Source organism: Rosa rugosa, chromosome 5 (assembly GCF_958449725.1).
Source record: "Rosa rugosa chromosome 5, drRosRugo1.1, whole genome shotgun sequence".
Classification (NCBI taxonomy): domain Eukaryota; kingdom Viridiplantae; phylum Streptophyta; class Magnoliopsida; order Rosales; family Rosaceae; genus Rosa; species Rosa rugosa.
Window position 1 is genome coordinate 8,874,503 of NC_084824.1, and position 17,024 is coordinate 8,891,526.

The window sequence follows — 17,024 nt, forward strand, 5'->3', positions numbered from 1 at the left end:
CTAATAATTGTGACGTAGGGGCAATGTAAGCTAACTCTTGGGTTGTTCGAAAGGGCAGAATAGAAAGAAAGAAAACAAGTGCATCCTAAAAAAAATAGCTGCATATATGAGTTACTATTTACTACTCAAGTACTAAATTACTAACTATTACAGTATTACCATTGGCATTGACCAAGATTTAATAGTATCCTATTGGACCATGCATGGTCTCTCTTTCTAGAAAGTGCTGGGGACGTGGCGACCTGGTCCAGTCACGCGATCCGCACCTCAGGCCGTTACCATAAATTCACTTGCACTCCATTTCCTCACCATTTCAATTTTCAAACACGTTTCGTTTCTCCAAAAATCCAGACAAGCACAGAGGCTGAAAAAAAATGGCGGGCACTCTGGCTTTGATACCAAGCAATCCGCCGGTGACGTCATCGTCTCTGAGCTCCATCCGAGAGCGGTGGGAGGTCGAGTTCGCTCGCTTCTTCGGCTACCCTCCGCTCACCTCCACGTGTCCAGATCTCGTCCCTCTGCCTATGAAGGTCAGGAATCGACGGCCGGTCGGTAACTGGATCTCCGCCGCCTCCGCCGCCATGCTTCAACTCATTTATGACCACTCCAGCTCCGACGTCATCCTCACCGTCTGCTCCAGCGGCAAGATCATGGTGACTCCTCCTCCTCTAGAACCTTCTCCTTTGCTTTTTTGAATTTTTGTCGTCGTTGTTGTTAAGCTCTGACGTTTCCGACTGTTGATTCCGTTTGGTTGCTGAGAAGTCGAAGTGAAATCGGACTTGAATTAGCATGAATTGAACTTAGTAGATATAGTTTCTCGCACATATATACGTAGTACAGTTTCACGGTGGTGACCAAACGGCACCGGAGATAAATATTAACGGCGAGGGGGTGTGAGTGACATGATGTAGAAAACTTTTACTTTGCGACAGTGCGACGTCGTTTTTGCGAGAATGATCAACTCCATAGTTGTGACGTTTTAGACTCGCGCGTAAAGTATTCGATGAAAGTCCACACTCAATGATTGATTGTAACTTTTGTGAATTGGCGTTATAGTTGCTTAAATACTGTTTGGATTTTCATGAAATCTGGAATACTCGTAATTTAGAGGACTTGTTGTAATGGCTTATTTGATGAGTTTCACTTGGGAGAAGAATCAGTATCATTCTGTGTAGTGCGGTACTGAGCTCTGGTTACTATTTTTGGCCCCCCTTTTTTCCACTTTAACAGAAAATTTCTTAGTGCATTTTACAGTGCTTTAACTGTTATGGTTTAACATGTTTCAGGAGGAGCACTACGTGTCGAAGCTACTCTTTGCCTGGCCTCAGGTTGCATGCATGTCTGGATATCCTGCCAGGGGCAGTAGAGCCATCTTTGCCAGCTACAGAGATTCTTTGGGCCAGGTAAGCTGCTCAGTGAGTTTTTGTAAGTAGTAGTTTTAGTTTGGGGTATGAATAAGGCAGTAACAGTCATTTTAGGCTACATGCATGAGATAAAATAATCAAAAACTCACTATATCCTTGTGTTACATCTTCTTTGCAGATCCAGAAATTTGCTTTTCGATTTTTGTCAGTCAATGAAGCAGAGAAGTTCATAACTCTTATGAAGGTGATTTACTGCCAACAATGTCGAATGTCTACTTATGATGATATGGATTTCATTCCTATTGTTATGGAAGATTTTCTCCTTTGTTTTGAATTGGGGGTTTTATGCTTAATTGGTTTTTTTTTTTTTTTTTTAGGAGATTTTCAAGGAAGGGAGGGATATTCAACCTCTTAATACTGACTATGGATCTGAAATTTCATCACAATCTGAGTTCATGTCTTCTGATATACCTCTAAACAGGTAAAATTAGTACCTACTATCTCCTTAAATACTTCAAGAAAAAGTAGTGATAGGGTTCTTCTCTGTGTTTCAGAACTTCCAAGGACTTGGTTGTCATGACTCCTGTTCACAGTCATTCTCCTCAAATATCACCAAGCTTAATGACGGCTTATACTCCTCAAATGTCACCAAGCTTAATGAAGGATTATACACCTCAAATGTCACCAACCTGGAAACATGAAGCAGCTCAACACAGACAAACTCGGCACATGTCACCTATTCAGAACTTTCAGAGCAACTTTGCTGCCTTTCCTCCTAGTTTCACCTCATTAGTGTCCAACTGTCAACCTCTGGTTGAACAAGGTTGGTATTTTGGTTGTCTCAGCACTAAACAGGAAACCTTTTTCCGATTCCTTATGATGACCCCTTTTCCATGATTCAATGTAGCTCCAGCACAATCAACTGCATCAAAGGAAGTCGATCTCAAGGCCCTAATTGCGGTATTAATTTATGCTTTAACTGAAGGTCTTAGGGAGTAGTCTTGGGCAGAAAAGTAATGTCATTGTTGTTTGAGAGTACATAGAATTGTTCTAGGCTTAAGATCATAAGAGTAAACAATGTATCTGTTTAAGATCATAAGAGTAATTGATGTTTGAAAGAACTGCTGATTTACTAACTTAATGTTTGTTACTTTGTTATTTGGCAGAGATGTATGGAAGACTCTTCCTTCCAAGGTAACTTCGATTTGTTTCTATTTATTTCTTTTGTGATGAATCCATGTAAGGTATCTTATGTTATGCAAACTAACAACTTGTTCGATATAACTATACCTACGCCAGCTGTGAGCCATATCTGTTTTTGTTCCATCTCCAATCGCAAACACCTTCGAAATTGCATATTCAAGGTTGATTGTTCCTAAATGTAGATTCTAACTTGAGTTTGATGTGTCTAGTGTTTATTTCCACACTAACAATATGAAGAACACCATGTTCATAAGCTGCTAATATTATTGGTAAGAGTTTATTTCCACTATTACTTAAAATGAAAATTTGTTTCTTCCCTCCAGATATATTGGGGCAAGTTGAGACAGTTATGGGCGAAATGGGGGCTGATTTGAAGCTGTAGTTGTCATGTACCTGTATCATCTACGGTGGTCCACATCACTTCTATCGTTCCAACTTCCCAGCCATGAGCTAGTCTCAGCCACCTACATCCCATAACATGTTCATCCTGAATTGTTCCCCATCTCTCTTATTTCAAATGTTATACTTGAGTAGTTAAGTTCCTTGTTAGGGTTTTATAGCTAAGTGGACTACTAGGGATTTATAGCTCTGTCTCGAAAATGGTACATTGTCTAACCATTTTGTTCTATCGTAATAGAAATTTACCATAGAAAAACAAATCAAATTATAATATTATTTGGTAGTATAAGCTTTGTCCAGGAACAAATAACTGTTACACACTCTTACACTTTTACACAAGGACAAGGTTTTGTTTCTGGAAATTTCTTACACAAGGACAAGGAAATGAAAGTGTTTTACAAAAATAGAGTACAAGGAAGGTGGAGTAGTGATCGATGATCCTCTTCTTACAACAAGCAAACCTATATATACAATTGAAAACTAACTCTGGTTTACAAAAATAACTCTAGTTTACATAAAGTAACTATAGTTTGCAGTTTTGCACGGTGTCATAGTTAAGGTAATTTCTTAACTTCTACATCATTTTAAAGAATCTTTATGTACAAAGAAAACAAAATATCTTGTGGATTCTTTTCTTACACCTGTACAACCCTTTTAGAGATACGCCCGGCAGTTTGTCCTTATCACTCCTTCATTTTTGGTGAGGACATTTATTCTTCCCATTTTGATCATGGCCCTGATAAATCTTTTACCCCAAGCTTCATTGCTAGCAGCCATTTGATCCACAATTGGTCTGGTGCCGGAATCAGTAGCCATTAGCTGATCCGACTGAAGCAAGCCTCTCCCTTTCTGCAGGTTCAGATAGTACTGATTGTCGAGGACAAGTGGTGTTGTGGGATCAAAGTCCACCATAAAACGTAATGCTTGCCCCGGAGGCTGCTCTGCTGGGCACTTTCCTGCTAGCTCATCAGCATAGGTTGGGTTCAGGGAAGGGTCTCTGGGCACAGCTGGGGTAAACTTGTATAGTCTGTCTGTAAATTGGGTGCATTGTGCTTTGCCAATGGAGTGTGCACCGGACAAGACAACCATATCTTCTTTCGTCAAGCCTCTTCTTGTGAACATGTTTATAATGTCTTCCAGAGGCGTTGCAGGTGTAGGGAGGTTGACATCGACATCAGAAGCACGTGAAGTCCTACTGTCACGGCGACCGGCTGGGACATTATGACGGGGTAGGCCGGCGAGATAAACGGCTTCCCGAGCAGCAAATGCTAATATGTCGGCGCAGGATACAGTTTTGGGGCACTCCTGCTCTACCTGGGCCTTGATCTCATCAACAACCTCAAGACCTCTAAGTACTGTTTCACCATTAGCTGTTGATGCTTTCTCTATAGGCTCACCAGATGATGTCGCGTCCAACAGGATCGAGGCATCACAACCCTGTTGCACACATGAATTGTTAGACATTCTTCAGAGTAATATTTATATACTTTTACATAAGGACAAATACAGGCAGAATTCTACGATAGAATCGAGCATATTTAGACCTACAAGTGAGGGAGTGCGGGTTTAGACCCGCACTAATCTCCGTAATTTAAATATTTTTTCTATACATTTATGAGATAGAAGTTATATATATAATCGTGCATATAGTAAATTTTTCAGAAATTGCTTACCTTGACAAAGCAATCATGGAAAAAGAGGCGGAGAAGGGCAGGAGGGAGCTTGGGATCTTGCTCATGAACACGGGCCACAACCTCAGCAACAATGTCCTCAACCTTGGGGCAACCGGAAGCGTAAAACCCGACTTGTAAGTCGTTCCCTCTGCCTTGTCCCTGGGCCTCGGAGGGAAGGATGACGATGGCGAACAAGGTGAAGGTGAGGATAGTTGCGGCAATTAGAGGACGAACCATCTCTATGTCAATACTCAGTATATAAATTGATTGATGACTACTGCCTTTTTTCATCTTGCAATCTCACAACTTGTATATTGTGCGGGGTTCTTTTATATGCCCATCACAAATAGCGTGGTTATTGGAATTTTTGTTTTTGGTTTTGGAAATGGTACTCACAAGAACATAAGAGAATGAAACCAAGAAATTCGGTTTTATATTGATATAAGTATAACCACTGACCAATTGCCAAATATGTTTTTTCCCGTTTCCGGTTCTAGAAAGTTGGTAAATTTCATCCGTTCAAAAATTTGTTAGGCTGTTGTTCTCTTCTAAAACTCAAGTTTGGAGATTGGTACGTGGAACAAATCAGTTATGTATCAATAGTTGCCTTCTTTGGACAGAGAGAGAGAGGTAACGGCCACCAACCATAACTATATATGCCTTGAACCTTAAGGTAGGTAGTTGCCTTCGAGCATGGTTTTAACTAGTACTTTTGTTGTGGTCTTGTGGAGTCAGTGTACCCCAACTTTCGGTGGCTGGTAGAGCAACTCCAACAGCTTCCCTATATTTTGATTTTTATCTACTTTAGGAAAAAATGAGCCTCTTTTGCTCCAACAAATTCCATATAACTATTCCTATTTTAGGGAAAGTGAGGAAAGAGAAAACCAAATTCCCTATATTTACAGCAATCTCTAAAATTTTAAGGAAGAATATGAAGATTTTAGAGATTACTGTAAAATAGAGAATTTGTTGGAGTTGGAAAAGAAAAAGATGCTAAAGCTTTGACTTTTGCTTCCCTATTATACAGAAATTATAGGGAAGCTGGACAGCTTCCCTATATTTTGATTTTTCTCTATTTTAGGGAAAAATAAGCTTCTTTTGTTCCAACAGATTCTCTATAACTATCCCCATTTTAGGAAAAGTGAGGAAAGAGAAAACCAAATTCCCTAAATTTACAGCAATCTCTAAAATTTTAAGGAAAAATCCATAATTTTTTAGGGATTGTTGTAAAATAGGGAATCTGTTGGAGTTGGAGAAGAAAAAGAGGCTAAATCTTTGACTTTTGTTTCCCTATAATACAAAAATTATAGAGAAACTGTTGGAGTTGCCCCTGGATCTCCGCCGCCATGCTTCAAATTATTTATGACCACTCCAATTCCGACGCCATCCTCACCGTCTGCTCCAGCAGAAAGTTCTAGGTGACTCTAGAACCTTCTTGTCTTTTTTTTTATTTGCCTTTTGAATTTTGTTTTAAGCTCTGAGAAATCTAAAGGGAAATCGGACTTGAATTAGCATGAATTGAAGTTAGTATACAGTCTTTCGCATAAATATGTAGTACAGTAGGAGAAAGCACGGGTTTTGTTAAAGCGTGACTTTAGCTTTGCTAGTTTGCTGGGGCGTAACCCTAAGTTCGCTGGTTTCAACTAGGTTAAAGGTTTGCTCCGAAGAGACTTTGGGTAATCTGTATAATTAGTTGATTGAGAGGTTGTGTGTTGCATTCCCTTGAAACCTAGTATATATATCTAGGGTTTCGGTAGTTCCTTGCCATAGAAGGATTATTAAATGAAGATTCCTAATTGGTTTCTGCTACTTGATCCTACAAGGGCTTGTTTTCCTTATGGATCCTGGAATGGGCGAAGTTGTAACCCAAAACCATAGTAGACTTATTTTTAGGTCGCAGGTATCAGCCCGCTACGCTAAATCCTCTTAAAGATATTGCCAAAATTACTTTTGGGCTCAAACAGTAACCTTTTAGCCATGCACACAAATTAAGTACTCGATGGAAGTCCTACAGTGAAACTGTATTTGCTTCAGCTCATGATTGATTATTTTTTTGTGAATTGGAGTTATAGTTGCTTAAATACTGTTTAGCTTTTCGATCATGATTATTACCAATCTGGATTCTAATAGTTTTAGAGGCCTTGTTTTAATGGCTTATTTGAGTTTTACTTGGGGGGAGAATGAATATCATTCTGTTGTGTAGTGTTGTACTGAGCTCTGGATACTAGCTTTTGCCCCATTTGAATTCCCAGCAGTATCATAGAAGGTTGCATATTATTGCCTTCTACAGTCCTTTAAATTGTTATGGTTTAACATGTTTCAGGAGGAGCACTACGTGTCGAAGCTACTCTTTGCCTATCCTCAGGTTGCATGCATGCATGTCTGGATTTCCTGCCAGGGGTAGTAGCTAGCAAAGAAATGTGCTTCCTCTTTTCTCTAAATTTTTCCCTCCGTATCCATAAGTTCAAACCCAGTAGGAGATTCAAGAAGTCGAACTCTCAGCACTGCAAATCTATGGATCTCCTGCTTAATTTGGCTTTTCTATAGAGGCATAGAGTCTCACTCTTCACTATCCAATTAATACTATTGCTTCCCTATAATATGAACAATTCTTGATATACGATTCCCTATAATATGAACGCAAGGTTAAGGAAAATAATTTATAGTTTAATGAGTTTCTCCAACAATTGTTTGAAGGGGAGTGTTAGCGGGCTGTCTTGGACGATCAATGTGAGGGAGGAAAAACAAAAATATAGGAGAGAAGAGCAGCTTGCATACAGGGGCGAAGGGAGAAATTTATGTGGGTGGGGGCGGGAAAAAAAAATTTGACGGCTCACTACTAGCATACGCCTCATAGGACACTGTCATTTTTCTGTATCTTTTGCTCTTGAGGATAAATAACCGTATTTAAAAGTCATTAGATACGGTGCAGCCACAGAATGAAAAAGAGTATTCTCTATAGCAGGCTCCACTAACCAAAAGCCACGCTTTTAACTTTAGTGTGTCAGTTTTTTTATTTTATTTTAAATATTGTATTAATTTTTTTTCTCTCTCCTCATTTTCTTTTAATTTCAATTCTTCATGGGGTCCACGTTAATTATCATTTTTATCTTCTTTCTTTTCATTTCATTATTTCTGCTTCATTTTACAATATTAATTGTATTTCTTTTTGGTCTAAATAATTTTAATTTTAATTTTTGTTCGATCAAGCCGCCGACATCGAGAGCTTCGCCGTCTCTCTCTCTTCCTCCTTCTCTTTCTCCCTCCTCCCCCTTCTTAACTTCCTCCGCCACACAAATCTCCTCCGTTGAACGTACCCATATCTCTCTGTTGTTGAATTCACCCAACCATATCTCTCTCCCAGATTGAGCCTCTAAATTCTCTATGTCCACTGTTCAAAAAAAAAATTACCTATGATCCTGTCTCTCTCTCTCTCTTCCTCTTTCATGTCAAAATCTGAAAACTTTGAAGTTTTTAACTGCTCTGGACTTTTGAAGCTTCTCAAACTGCCCCAATCGCCCACCAAGATTGATCCACCCTACAATCACGTCACACCTTATCAAAATCATTGTAATCTCTTAGGGAAACTTCATTAGGGGACAGGGGCTTACACATTACATACCTCGTGGATTGATGGACAATTTGATGTTCACTGGGCAGATCTTTGCTAAGAATGAAACCAGATGCAGCAAAGAAAATGTTATTGAGGCCTAGAACAACTGAACAACCTAATAGGAATTTGCCTTGAAGAATTAAACCCACCATTTAAATTATTACGGATAAGTGGATAACCATCAGCTTTTAATTAAGATTTTCGTATAATAGTAATTATATACAAAAGTTACTTATTCTAGAAATACGATTAATTTGAATGTTAAATGAAATTTTATTATTTTATGCTATTATAAAATGATATATTAACTATTTAATATTGAAAGATATTATATTTCCATACCGATTAAAGTATCAAATAGCAAACATCACAGTTTTCGGTACATATTTTAGACACGTAAAACAGTGTTCAAAATCAAAAGACAGAAAAAATATTTTAATTTAATTTTTTATTTTCTAATAAATACGAACTTGCATATCATAAAGTCTCATAATATTATTTTTCAATTTTTTTCTCTCTGTTGATACGGCTGCAAGAAAAAGATGATTAATTTGTAATTTTAAATAAATTAATAAATAGTTAGATAATATTACTTCACACCCTTAACTGTATCTATATAATATATTTATTTGAATATTTAATATAATACATTAATTTAGTATTTTACTTAGCAATGAATACAGGTTTTTGTCTTTAATAGATATATTAGATTATTTTGTTGATTATATTTTTTATTTTGTCACAGTTATCAGTATCCATTAAACAAATAACACTAAAAGTATAAAAGGGTGCCATTTGCTCTACTTAAATGATACGGTTAGAAAAGTGTATCCAAAGGGGGTGGCTACTAGAGATTTTTCTAGTAGTGGCTCTCTGTCCATTACCTCTCCCTCCATTGATTTGCAGCTCATTAGCTAGCTCCATTAATCTACATACAATTCTAATATATTCACCCCAGCACTAAATTGATTCTGAAATATATTGAAGTCTTTTCCACCAATCATATGAAATCCTAACCAAACACAATAAAATTGCAGCCTTTCCAACATCAAAACAGGATTGAAAGAATCTTTCAATCCAATTATGTAACCAATGTCTAACCTGACCAAGTCAAATTCAACCAGACTTCCCCCAGATCAATACAGCAAAGATGTTAGATCCAAAAAGAACCCAAATCAATATTATTCACCAAACTTAAAACAGACCCATTATTCCTTTTATAGAAAATAACAGGATTCCAAATTCACCATTCATTAATCCTTTTATTATTGAAATCTAGCAGCAAAGAAAACCCAGATAAGAAAAAATCAACAAAAATCAGGGATCACACAAAGATAGAAAACCCAGAAAGTTGTTGAGCAGCCACAAGTTTTTGAACCATTCAAGTAAAGATACATGAGTGAATATGCTTGGAAATAAAATGATGCAGAAGAAGACAAACGTTTCTGCACTTAACCTCCTGTTTATGGGAACCTTCAACCTAAAGTTGCGGGATAGCAGATTATTTTTCTTTGTTAAGATTACACAACAGGGGTTGTATAATTATGGATTCATGGGTCTGTGAGGATAAAAATGAAGCTACTTCCTAAAAACAAAAAACTCACTGGGGGCCACTGCCCCCACTGGTTGCTGAGTGCCGGGGTCTTGCGGGGCCCATGTGAACGCTGGTGAAACGTGCCAAATTCACGGGTGTGTAAGTCATCTCGAGGCTTGATTGCGGATACATGCGGGTCCTACCACCTGACCACTTCAGTGTGGTAGTGTGGGCTTTGGGACGTTGCGGGGTCTGTCTACTCCCAATTGATTGTAACCGGTTCGGGGCCCAGATGTTAGTTGGGCTCTTGCCAAGGCCTGCCTCGAGTAATCGGGGCAAACGGTCGATCATAAAGTTCCTGAGCCGGGGGGTCCTGCCTTCCCCCCTCTCAAATACTCTTTGCCAAAAAAAAAAAAAAATGCTTGCATAGATGTGGAAATTAAGAAAGATGCGTAAAAATAAGATTGGGAAGGTGGGTTACCCAGAATTATAATTAGGGGTATGGATAAAAGTCTATTGTAAGGATTAAAATATGTTATATATCAAAATTTCTCATATCTCTATGTCTACTACTATAAATGGAAGCCATTCTTTTGGTGTCAAAGGCTTCACCAAAATTTAAATTGACATATATGCCTTTTGAATAAAATAAATACATCTAAAATGTCATTATGGTAAAATATCAAAATCAAATAAAAGAATATCATAAAAGAAGAAAAGATTGGGTTAGAAACACAATTTCAATCCATAAATTGTTGCAGGTAGTTTCTTAACTTTTATTCTCTTTAGACCATCTCCAACGGAGTGGTCATTTGCCATGTGGAAGTCCAACAAATAGTTTTGACAGACCAAACTCTCCTCCAACCCATATGTCATTTACACGATGATTTGACATAAAGCTTTCCCCTGTCAAATTTGATAGCTTGAACTCTTTCGGTCATTTATTTTTTTATTGTTTCCCTGTCTTTCCTTCTCGCCTCTCTCTTCCTACATCTCACACAGAACATAGAAATTCCAGAGAAAGAAACAATCTTCCTACAAAATTTCTTCTCTATTCTTGAATATCATGAACATGGATTGAAAATTTATGAAAGTCGTCTTCAGATGGTGCAAATGAGGAACTTTGGAATCTTGCTAAAGATGAAGAATTGATGAATTTGCAGATTAATGCTCTACAAGAGGATGGAAGGAGAAGACATACTGATTTCGACCTTGTGGTCACCAATGCCCAGACCAATGAAGGTTGGTTCGATTTAGTTTTAGTTATTCCCTTCTTAACTTATTTTCTAATTGAAATATGTGTCCTGGGAGTATGAGTTGATTGGTAATTTATGATTTTGGGGTTGCCTTAAATTTTGAGTGATCTTCGGTACTTTTGTTGGCTGGTACAGGTGTACAAAATTTGGCTATCAAAACTTTAGTGGTGAGTTGGATCATTCTTAGAGGGGATAGGTTTTGTGAGATTGAAATCTGGGTTATGCGAAATGGTTAATCTGACTTTAAGTTCCTAGGAACAATGGATTATGCCTTTGGGAAACGCATTTTGGTTGCTTTTGTTTTCATAGATTAATGTAAATGCATATTGTAAACCCATGGCTATGCTTTTTGGTTGCTTTAGCTGATTTGAGTTTCTACAAACTGTGCAGGATAGACAAATATCTTTATTCTCTGCAACTGAAACCTAATCCTCTGTTAATTTAGAAAAAAAAAAAAACTAAGAAGGTTTGTGCATTATCTCTATCTCATAGCAGTTATTCTCTGTTGTTCTGATAAATGTTTGTGTTAGTACTTTCTTATGGATGTTCAAATGGTATGAAAGGTTAGTTCATTTCATAATGAATTTGATGTAAACTCTTTATGCTTGGTAGGCTAAATACTACGTTGATGAAGTGAAGGCAAAGAGTGGGAAAGACATTGTGTTCTTATTGAAGTACTATATTTTTCTTGTTTTCATCTGTTTGTGTTTGCTGCTTTGTATTCCCAACTCAAAGTTTATGTTTTCAGTTGTTTCTGATTGTTGCTCTATATTCCCAACTCAAAGTTCAGATCTCAAGTTCTCACCCTCTCAATTGCATCTCTTGAACTAGTAGCTAGCATTCATTGTGTGGAGTGTGGACTATGAGATCTTTGATTTACAAGATAGAAGAAAATAAGGGAAAATAACATAAATAGAATGATATATATTAAAATAATACTCAATTTTGACATCTCCATTGGAGCTAAGTTTAGTCAAATTATTAACATGTCAATTTTGCCATGTCATATGTCAAATTTGAATTTGACCAAATCCAAAAGACATCTCCATCTCCATTGGAGATACTCTTAGTGGTTGAAATTTGAGACCAAAACGTATCAAGATTTTTGTTATTACTCTGGGCATCGCACGGGTATAACGCTAGTTCCTATAAAAGGAAGCGTAGACTTTGGTGTCAAAAGCTTCACTAAAAAGCTGATCTTCCGGTATTGGCCATAAATCCCATAATAGAGATAAAGTTCCACTAAAATAGAATAAGTTATTTATTGTTATAAAGTAGAGGAAAGATAAAGCGAGAAAAGTTGGGAGGAAGTAGAAGTGTTATCATTGAGTCTCATTAGTCTCCTTTATATAGAGGTAGAGTTTACATCAAAGTACATAACTAATGAGTATTTACATGGACATCCACATAGATAATAATATTTACAACACTCCCCCTTCGATGTCCACCAATGAATAATGGTATTGGACTCGCTTATTGTTGCCTCGTTAAAAAACCTTGCCAGGAAACAAAAATCCAGTGGGACAAAAATAACCCTGGTCGAAGGACAAAAAGAGCACAACGCGCATATGTCCTAGGTAGCATGCTTCTGGATGCTCCCCCTGATTGTTGCAAGCCTCATTCATGTATGCGATAAGCTACATGTACCATGTATAGTAGTTTGATGTGTCTATCACTGAAGTGAGACCATGTGTGCTTTGCATATAGAGGCTCATCACAAAATTTTCATACCTGTAAAGTTTAAGAAATACCAACAAAGCTAGATGATTTTCAATAAGCCTTACCTCATATGATAAGGTTAGAAACAATCTCATATGCTCAAATTCATACACAAAGTAATAGCTAAACAATATAAAGAAATTGACACATTTAACTTTGTATAGTTTAAAACATTGAAAAATCATCATGGCATACCTAGCCATACACATCAATATCTTTGTGTATTGATATGTCCCGTATAAGCTCTTCAAGAGCTCTAAGTAATTCATAACTTTGCGAAAGTTAGAATATGTTGCAACATTATAATCATAGTTCGAATTCGATTTCGTAGTCTTGTCATAGTACTCATTAAGGCAATTTAGATCTCGTTGACTAGAACGAAATGAGTACATATGAGCTAGCTTTAGACTCTTTGATTCCATGAGTGAGCTTCATGCTCTTTCAACCTTTCATGGTGTAATACCCCGAAAAATCCAAATTAAATTCCGTGGATTTTTAGAAATGATTTCACGATAGTGGGAGCGAGTACGAGGCTCGGAGAAGTTGTGGAATTAGTTCGAACGATTAATTTTCGAAAACGAACGTTATTTAGGGGCTCGCGAAAGTTGACTTTTTATAAGTTCAAAATTTGGGAAAACTTCCTTCATGAAAGTTGTAGAGCTTGTTGATACGATCTCGTGCATATGTGGAACGCAATATTCGAAGTTCGTATGAATAAGTTATGAATATTTGAAAATTGGGAATTTTCTATAAATATGGAAAAATTTCCGATTCTGTCATTAAGGACAGAAAAATCAGAAAAATTGCGTTTTGGCCCCCGGAATCCTCCGTTCTCTCTCCTCCCTACGCGGCCGAACCGCTTGACCCGACCCGGACCCATCTTCGTTCTCCGCCGTCCTCCGGCCACGACCCGGCCGTCCCTGGCTTCGCCGTGAGCCGCCCAGTCGCCCTGTGGGAGCGCCTTGCCCTGTCGCCGCCCCCAGACCTGGATCGAAGCCACCCAGCCTCCGATCGGTGACCCGGACGGAAATACACTTTTCCGGCGTCACCTCGGCCGATCCTTTTCATTTTCGTGATCGTTTCTTCCCCCTGATCATCCTCATATCCTCCTTGCTCGACGATTTTGAGTGCGGAGTGAAAGATCACGAGTTGAAGATTTCGACGTCCCTGATTCAATCTGGAATCTGATCAGACGCACCAGATTAATCCAAACTTCAAAGCTTGATCTAGGACGATCTAGGCCAAACCAGACTTAGCTCCAGGTATGGAAGTCGATCACCCTTTCATTTTGAACAAGTTTGTAGTTGGTCGCTCTGCCATCGGAGGTGGTTGACCCGGAGTTGACCGCCGCGTTGACCGCCCACTGACCACCGCTTGTGGCGGCGCGTCAGACCATATTTCGAGTTTTCATTATCTAGGCGATGATCTATGCATCCATACAAGCGTTTTGATATATTACAAGGTCATTTTAGAAAACGTTGATAAATAGTGGATTTACGTTTTGACGTTACTATTTAACGTTTTTACGTATTATCTTCGGTTTACGATCCGCTAAGATCCGACCGTCAGATTTACTTCAAATTTGAATATGTTGATCGTATGACTGTCCCGATGACTTTGTGTGGTCACGGGCGAAGATCCGACCGTTGGATCTTCGTATAATTGTGAAATAGTGAAATAATCGTATGAGGTGTCGAGTTTATTTGTTCAAGAAACAATAAACTGTTGATCTGTGGAGAGGTATTGATCAGTGGTGATCAATAGGTCACGGGGGTGACCATGACATCTATTAGTGAATCACGCTCTCGCGCTGAGTCGGTGGTTATTAATAATATTAAATCGTAATCACGTCTGTGGCCGGACGAGTGGTTACGTTCAGTTAGAGCTCTAGTCTGTCTGCCAAATGTGGAGTGACCTTATGAGTGAAATTGAGAGTAACTCATAAGTGTCTATATATATGTGGTAACCTTATTAGGGAAATTGAGAGTAACTCATAAGGGTCTATATATATATATGAGTCTGTCTGCCAAATGTTGGGAAATCTTATGAGCGAAATTGAGAGTAACTCATAAGTGTCTATATATATATATATATGAGAGTGAGAAAGTGAGGTGGTTTTGTGGTAATCTTATGAGGGAAATTGAGAGCAACTCATAAGTGTCTATATATATATATATAGATATATATATATGAGAGTGAGAAAGTGACGTGGTTTTGGGGTGGTCTTGTGATTGTGATATTTCTACAATTTCTACGCTTGAGTAGAAATTGTTTAATTTAAAATTGTGCAATTCCTTCGTTTACTCATACGAGCTGTAAAGCTTACCGGGTTTTGTGTGGTTGCAATTCCCGGTACACTATTATACGGTGTAGCGGGTTAATCCTACAGGGCAGGAAAGAACCAGAAAGGTGATCGAACCGCGTAGAGTAGCTGCTTGGCGATACTCTGATTTTCTGTTGTGAGGTTCGTTATGCTCAATTGGAGCTTTACCAATTTACTTTGTACAAGTGAGTTGTATTAATTAAATTGAGGAGTTGGTTATGTAATATCGAGTGGTGTGAGGTGTGTGTTTATGAAAAAAATTCAGAACGTTTATTTGATTAAGTTGTTTAATTCATGTTTCGGATTTTAATTTGTTATTCAAAATCCGGTGCGTGACAGTTTGGTATCAGAGCGTAAGGTACATATTTGGTGATAATCAGTACCTCCCGAGTGATGGCCCGTCTGCAGCGGATCCCCATCATATACTCTTCGGTACTGGTATAATCATTGGGTATGTCTTAGTATGGGGTCTAGACAGTGTGTAAGTCCGTAGGACGGTAGAATTGTCTTGTAGGTTCGTTTTAGAATAAGTTTTGCTTCCGTGAGTTGCAATCTTCGAGGAATGGAAACCTCCGGATTTAACTCTGATGAGTCGGTGAGGATTGTTTATGGAAATGAGTTTCTTTTGTACGTAGAAGTGTTTGGTTGAAGGCATGATGTTGACCTATGCATGTACCTAGGTTGGATACGAGTATAAATTGATAGAGATTTTTCCTTCTTAAGTTGGATATACAGATGTTTTTGGATGGGGTGTACGTATCAAGGATTAGATATCTTGTTTTATAAAGAGACGTCTTAGTGAAGTTTTGGTAATTGACATGTGATACATGTTTAAAGTGACTCTGAGGCAATTATGCTGACCTTGTGTGAGATTGAATTCTTAGTGTAGACTAAGAAGGTTGTGTGGTGATTTTATATACACTACGTGATGAACTTTTAGAAGGAAAAGTTATGAGTAAAAGTATGGGTTTTTCCCTGATGTCTATAGCAGACTTGTGCATATGGCAACCTTTGTGGCAGTGCTTGTAGTGCTTTAGTGGTAGCTGTGTGACAAAGAATTTTTGTGGAACTTGTGAGTAGTATTGCGTTTAGGGAAGAGATTGTTGTGATTTTCGAGCTTAGTGATGTAAATTTGGAAATACTTAGGTTACCTATAAGGAGGGTAGTAGAGTTTATTATCGATGTGAGGTAAAGTATGGTACCTGTAGCAATAGCATCTATGGTGTGTGCTGGAGATTCTAAGAAAAGAAAAGTTGTATGGAAAGCTTGGGAAGTGTTTAGCTTTATTAATCCTTGATTTTAGCTAGACCTTTGAGTGACTTGATTTACAGTTGCGTTTTGAGAGTGATTGTTGGGGATATATCTCTATGATAGATTTTGTGTATGGTTTGACATATGGAAAGATTTATACGATCTTGTGATAGGGTTGATTGTGAAGAGACATTGGGTTGATGTATGAGCTTAGGTAATGACGTTTTTTTCAACCCTAGGAGTGCTAGTGTTGTATAATTAAATTATGGGGCCGGATATTGTTGTGAGGATAGGATTTTGAATTGTGGTGTAGTCAGGGTGAGATATTGGGTGCTTTACTAGTACCGATTGGTGAATCAAGTTATGTCTTACGTAGGGGTGGATACTAATCTAGAAAGCTTCAAGGAAACTAGAAGTACGAGTGCAGCTGAGCTGGCTAAGGTTTTGAAAGAGCATTGGGTGACCAATGTTCGACCCATGGTGTCGTTGTTGGTTTGTTTTTAAAGAAAAGACTACCACATACATTCAGTCTTATTGATTTAGACATTTAGTTACATTACAAAAAAAAAAAAAAAAAAAAAAAAAAGAGAGACTACATACATACAGTCTTATTGATTCAGTTATTTTACAAAAAAAAAAAAAGGGACTACGCTATACTAAGCCAAGTCAGCAGCTCCGGAAGGATTGAG

The 17,024-nt window shown here is 38.0% G+C and overlaps 2 protein-coding genes and 1 long non-coding RNA gene across 4 annotated transcripts; 2 read left to right on the forward strand and 1 right to left on the reverse strand.

The window, feature by feature from the left end:
- Positions 1-317: 317 nt before the first annotated feature.
- LOC133708029 (protein POOR HOMOLOGOUS SYNAPSIS 1) lies at positions 318-3,242 on the forward strand. 2 transcript variants are annotated; one of them, XM_062133480.1, is made up of 8 exons: positions 318-653; positions 1,287-1,403; positions 1,543-1,608; positions 1,742-1,845; positions 1,919-2,187; positions 2,272-2,324; positions 2,531-2,558; positions 2,891-3,242. In XM_062133480.1, exons 1-8 carry the CDS (start codon positions 375-377, stop codon positions 2,947-2,949), a joined length of 975 nt encoding a protein of 324 aa, XP_061989464.1. In that variant the 5' UTR covers positions 318-374; the 3' UTR covers positions 2,950-3,242. The 2 variants fall into 2 exon arrangements, with proteins under 2 accessions (XP_061989464.1, XP_061989463.1); XM_062133479.1 differs by having other exon boundaries at positions 2,531-3,242.
- A 145-nt stretch (positions 3,243-3,387) lies between these two features.
- Positions 3,388-5,028, reverse strand: LOC133708030 (peroxidase 57-like). Its single transcript, XM_062133481.1, has 2 exons — positions 4,640-5,028; positions 3,388-4,403 (listed from the first exon to the last, which is right to left on the reverse strand). Exons 1-2 carry the CDS (start codon positions 4,928-4,930, stop codon positions 3,621-3,623), a joined length of 1,074 nt encoding a protein of 357 aa, XP_061989465.1. The 5' UTR covers positions 4,931-5,028; the 3' UTR covers positions 3,388-3,620.
- A 5,667-nt stretch (positions 5,029-10,695) lies between these two features.
- Positions 10,696-12,085, forward strand: LOC133712268 (uncharacterized). Its single transcript, XR_009847270.1, has 3 exons — positions 10,696-11,028; positions 11,433-11,508; positions 11,655-12,085. It is a non-coding gene; the product is annotated as an uncharacterized LOC133712268 (long non-coding RNA).
- Positions 12,086-17,024: the final 4,939 nt, after the last annotated feature.

What these genes read in the sequence shown, in the direction of transcription:
- LOC133708029 (XM_062133479.1), top strand. Translation starts at nt 375, where the DNA reads ATGGCGGGCACTCTGGCTTTGATACCAAGCAATCCGCCGGTGACGTCA. An exon ending in GCTCCAGCGGCAAGATCATG is followed by an intron (nt 654 to 1,286) that starts GTGACTCCTCCT and finishes AACATGTTTCAG; the next exon opens with GAGGAGCACTACGTGTCGAA. An exon ending in ACAGAGATTCTTTGGGCCAG is followed by an intron (nt 1,404 to 1,542) that starts GTAAGCTGCTCA and finishes TCTTCTTTGCAG; the next exon opens with ATCCAGAAATTTGCTTTTCG.
- LOC133708030 (XM_062133481.1), bottom strand. Translation starts at nt 4,930, where the DNA reads ATGAAAAAAGGCAGTAGTCATCAATCAATTTATATACTGAGTATTGAC. An exon ending in TCCATGATTGCTTTGTCAAG is followed by an intron (nt 4,404 to 4,639) that starts GTAAGCAATTTC and finishes TGTGTGCAACAG; the next exon opens with GGTTGTGATGCCTCGATCCT.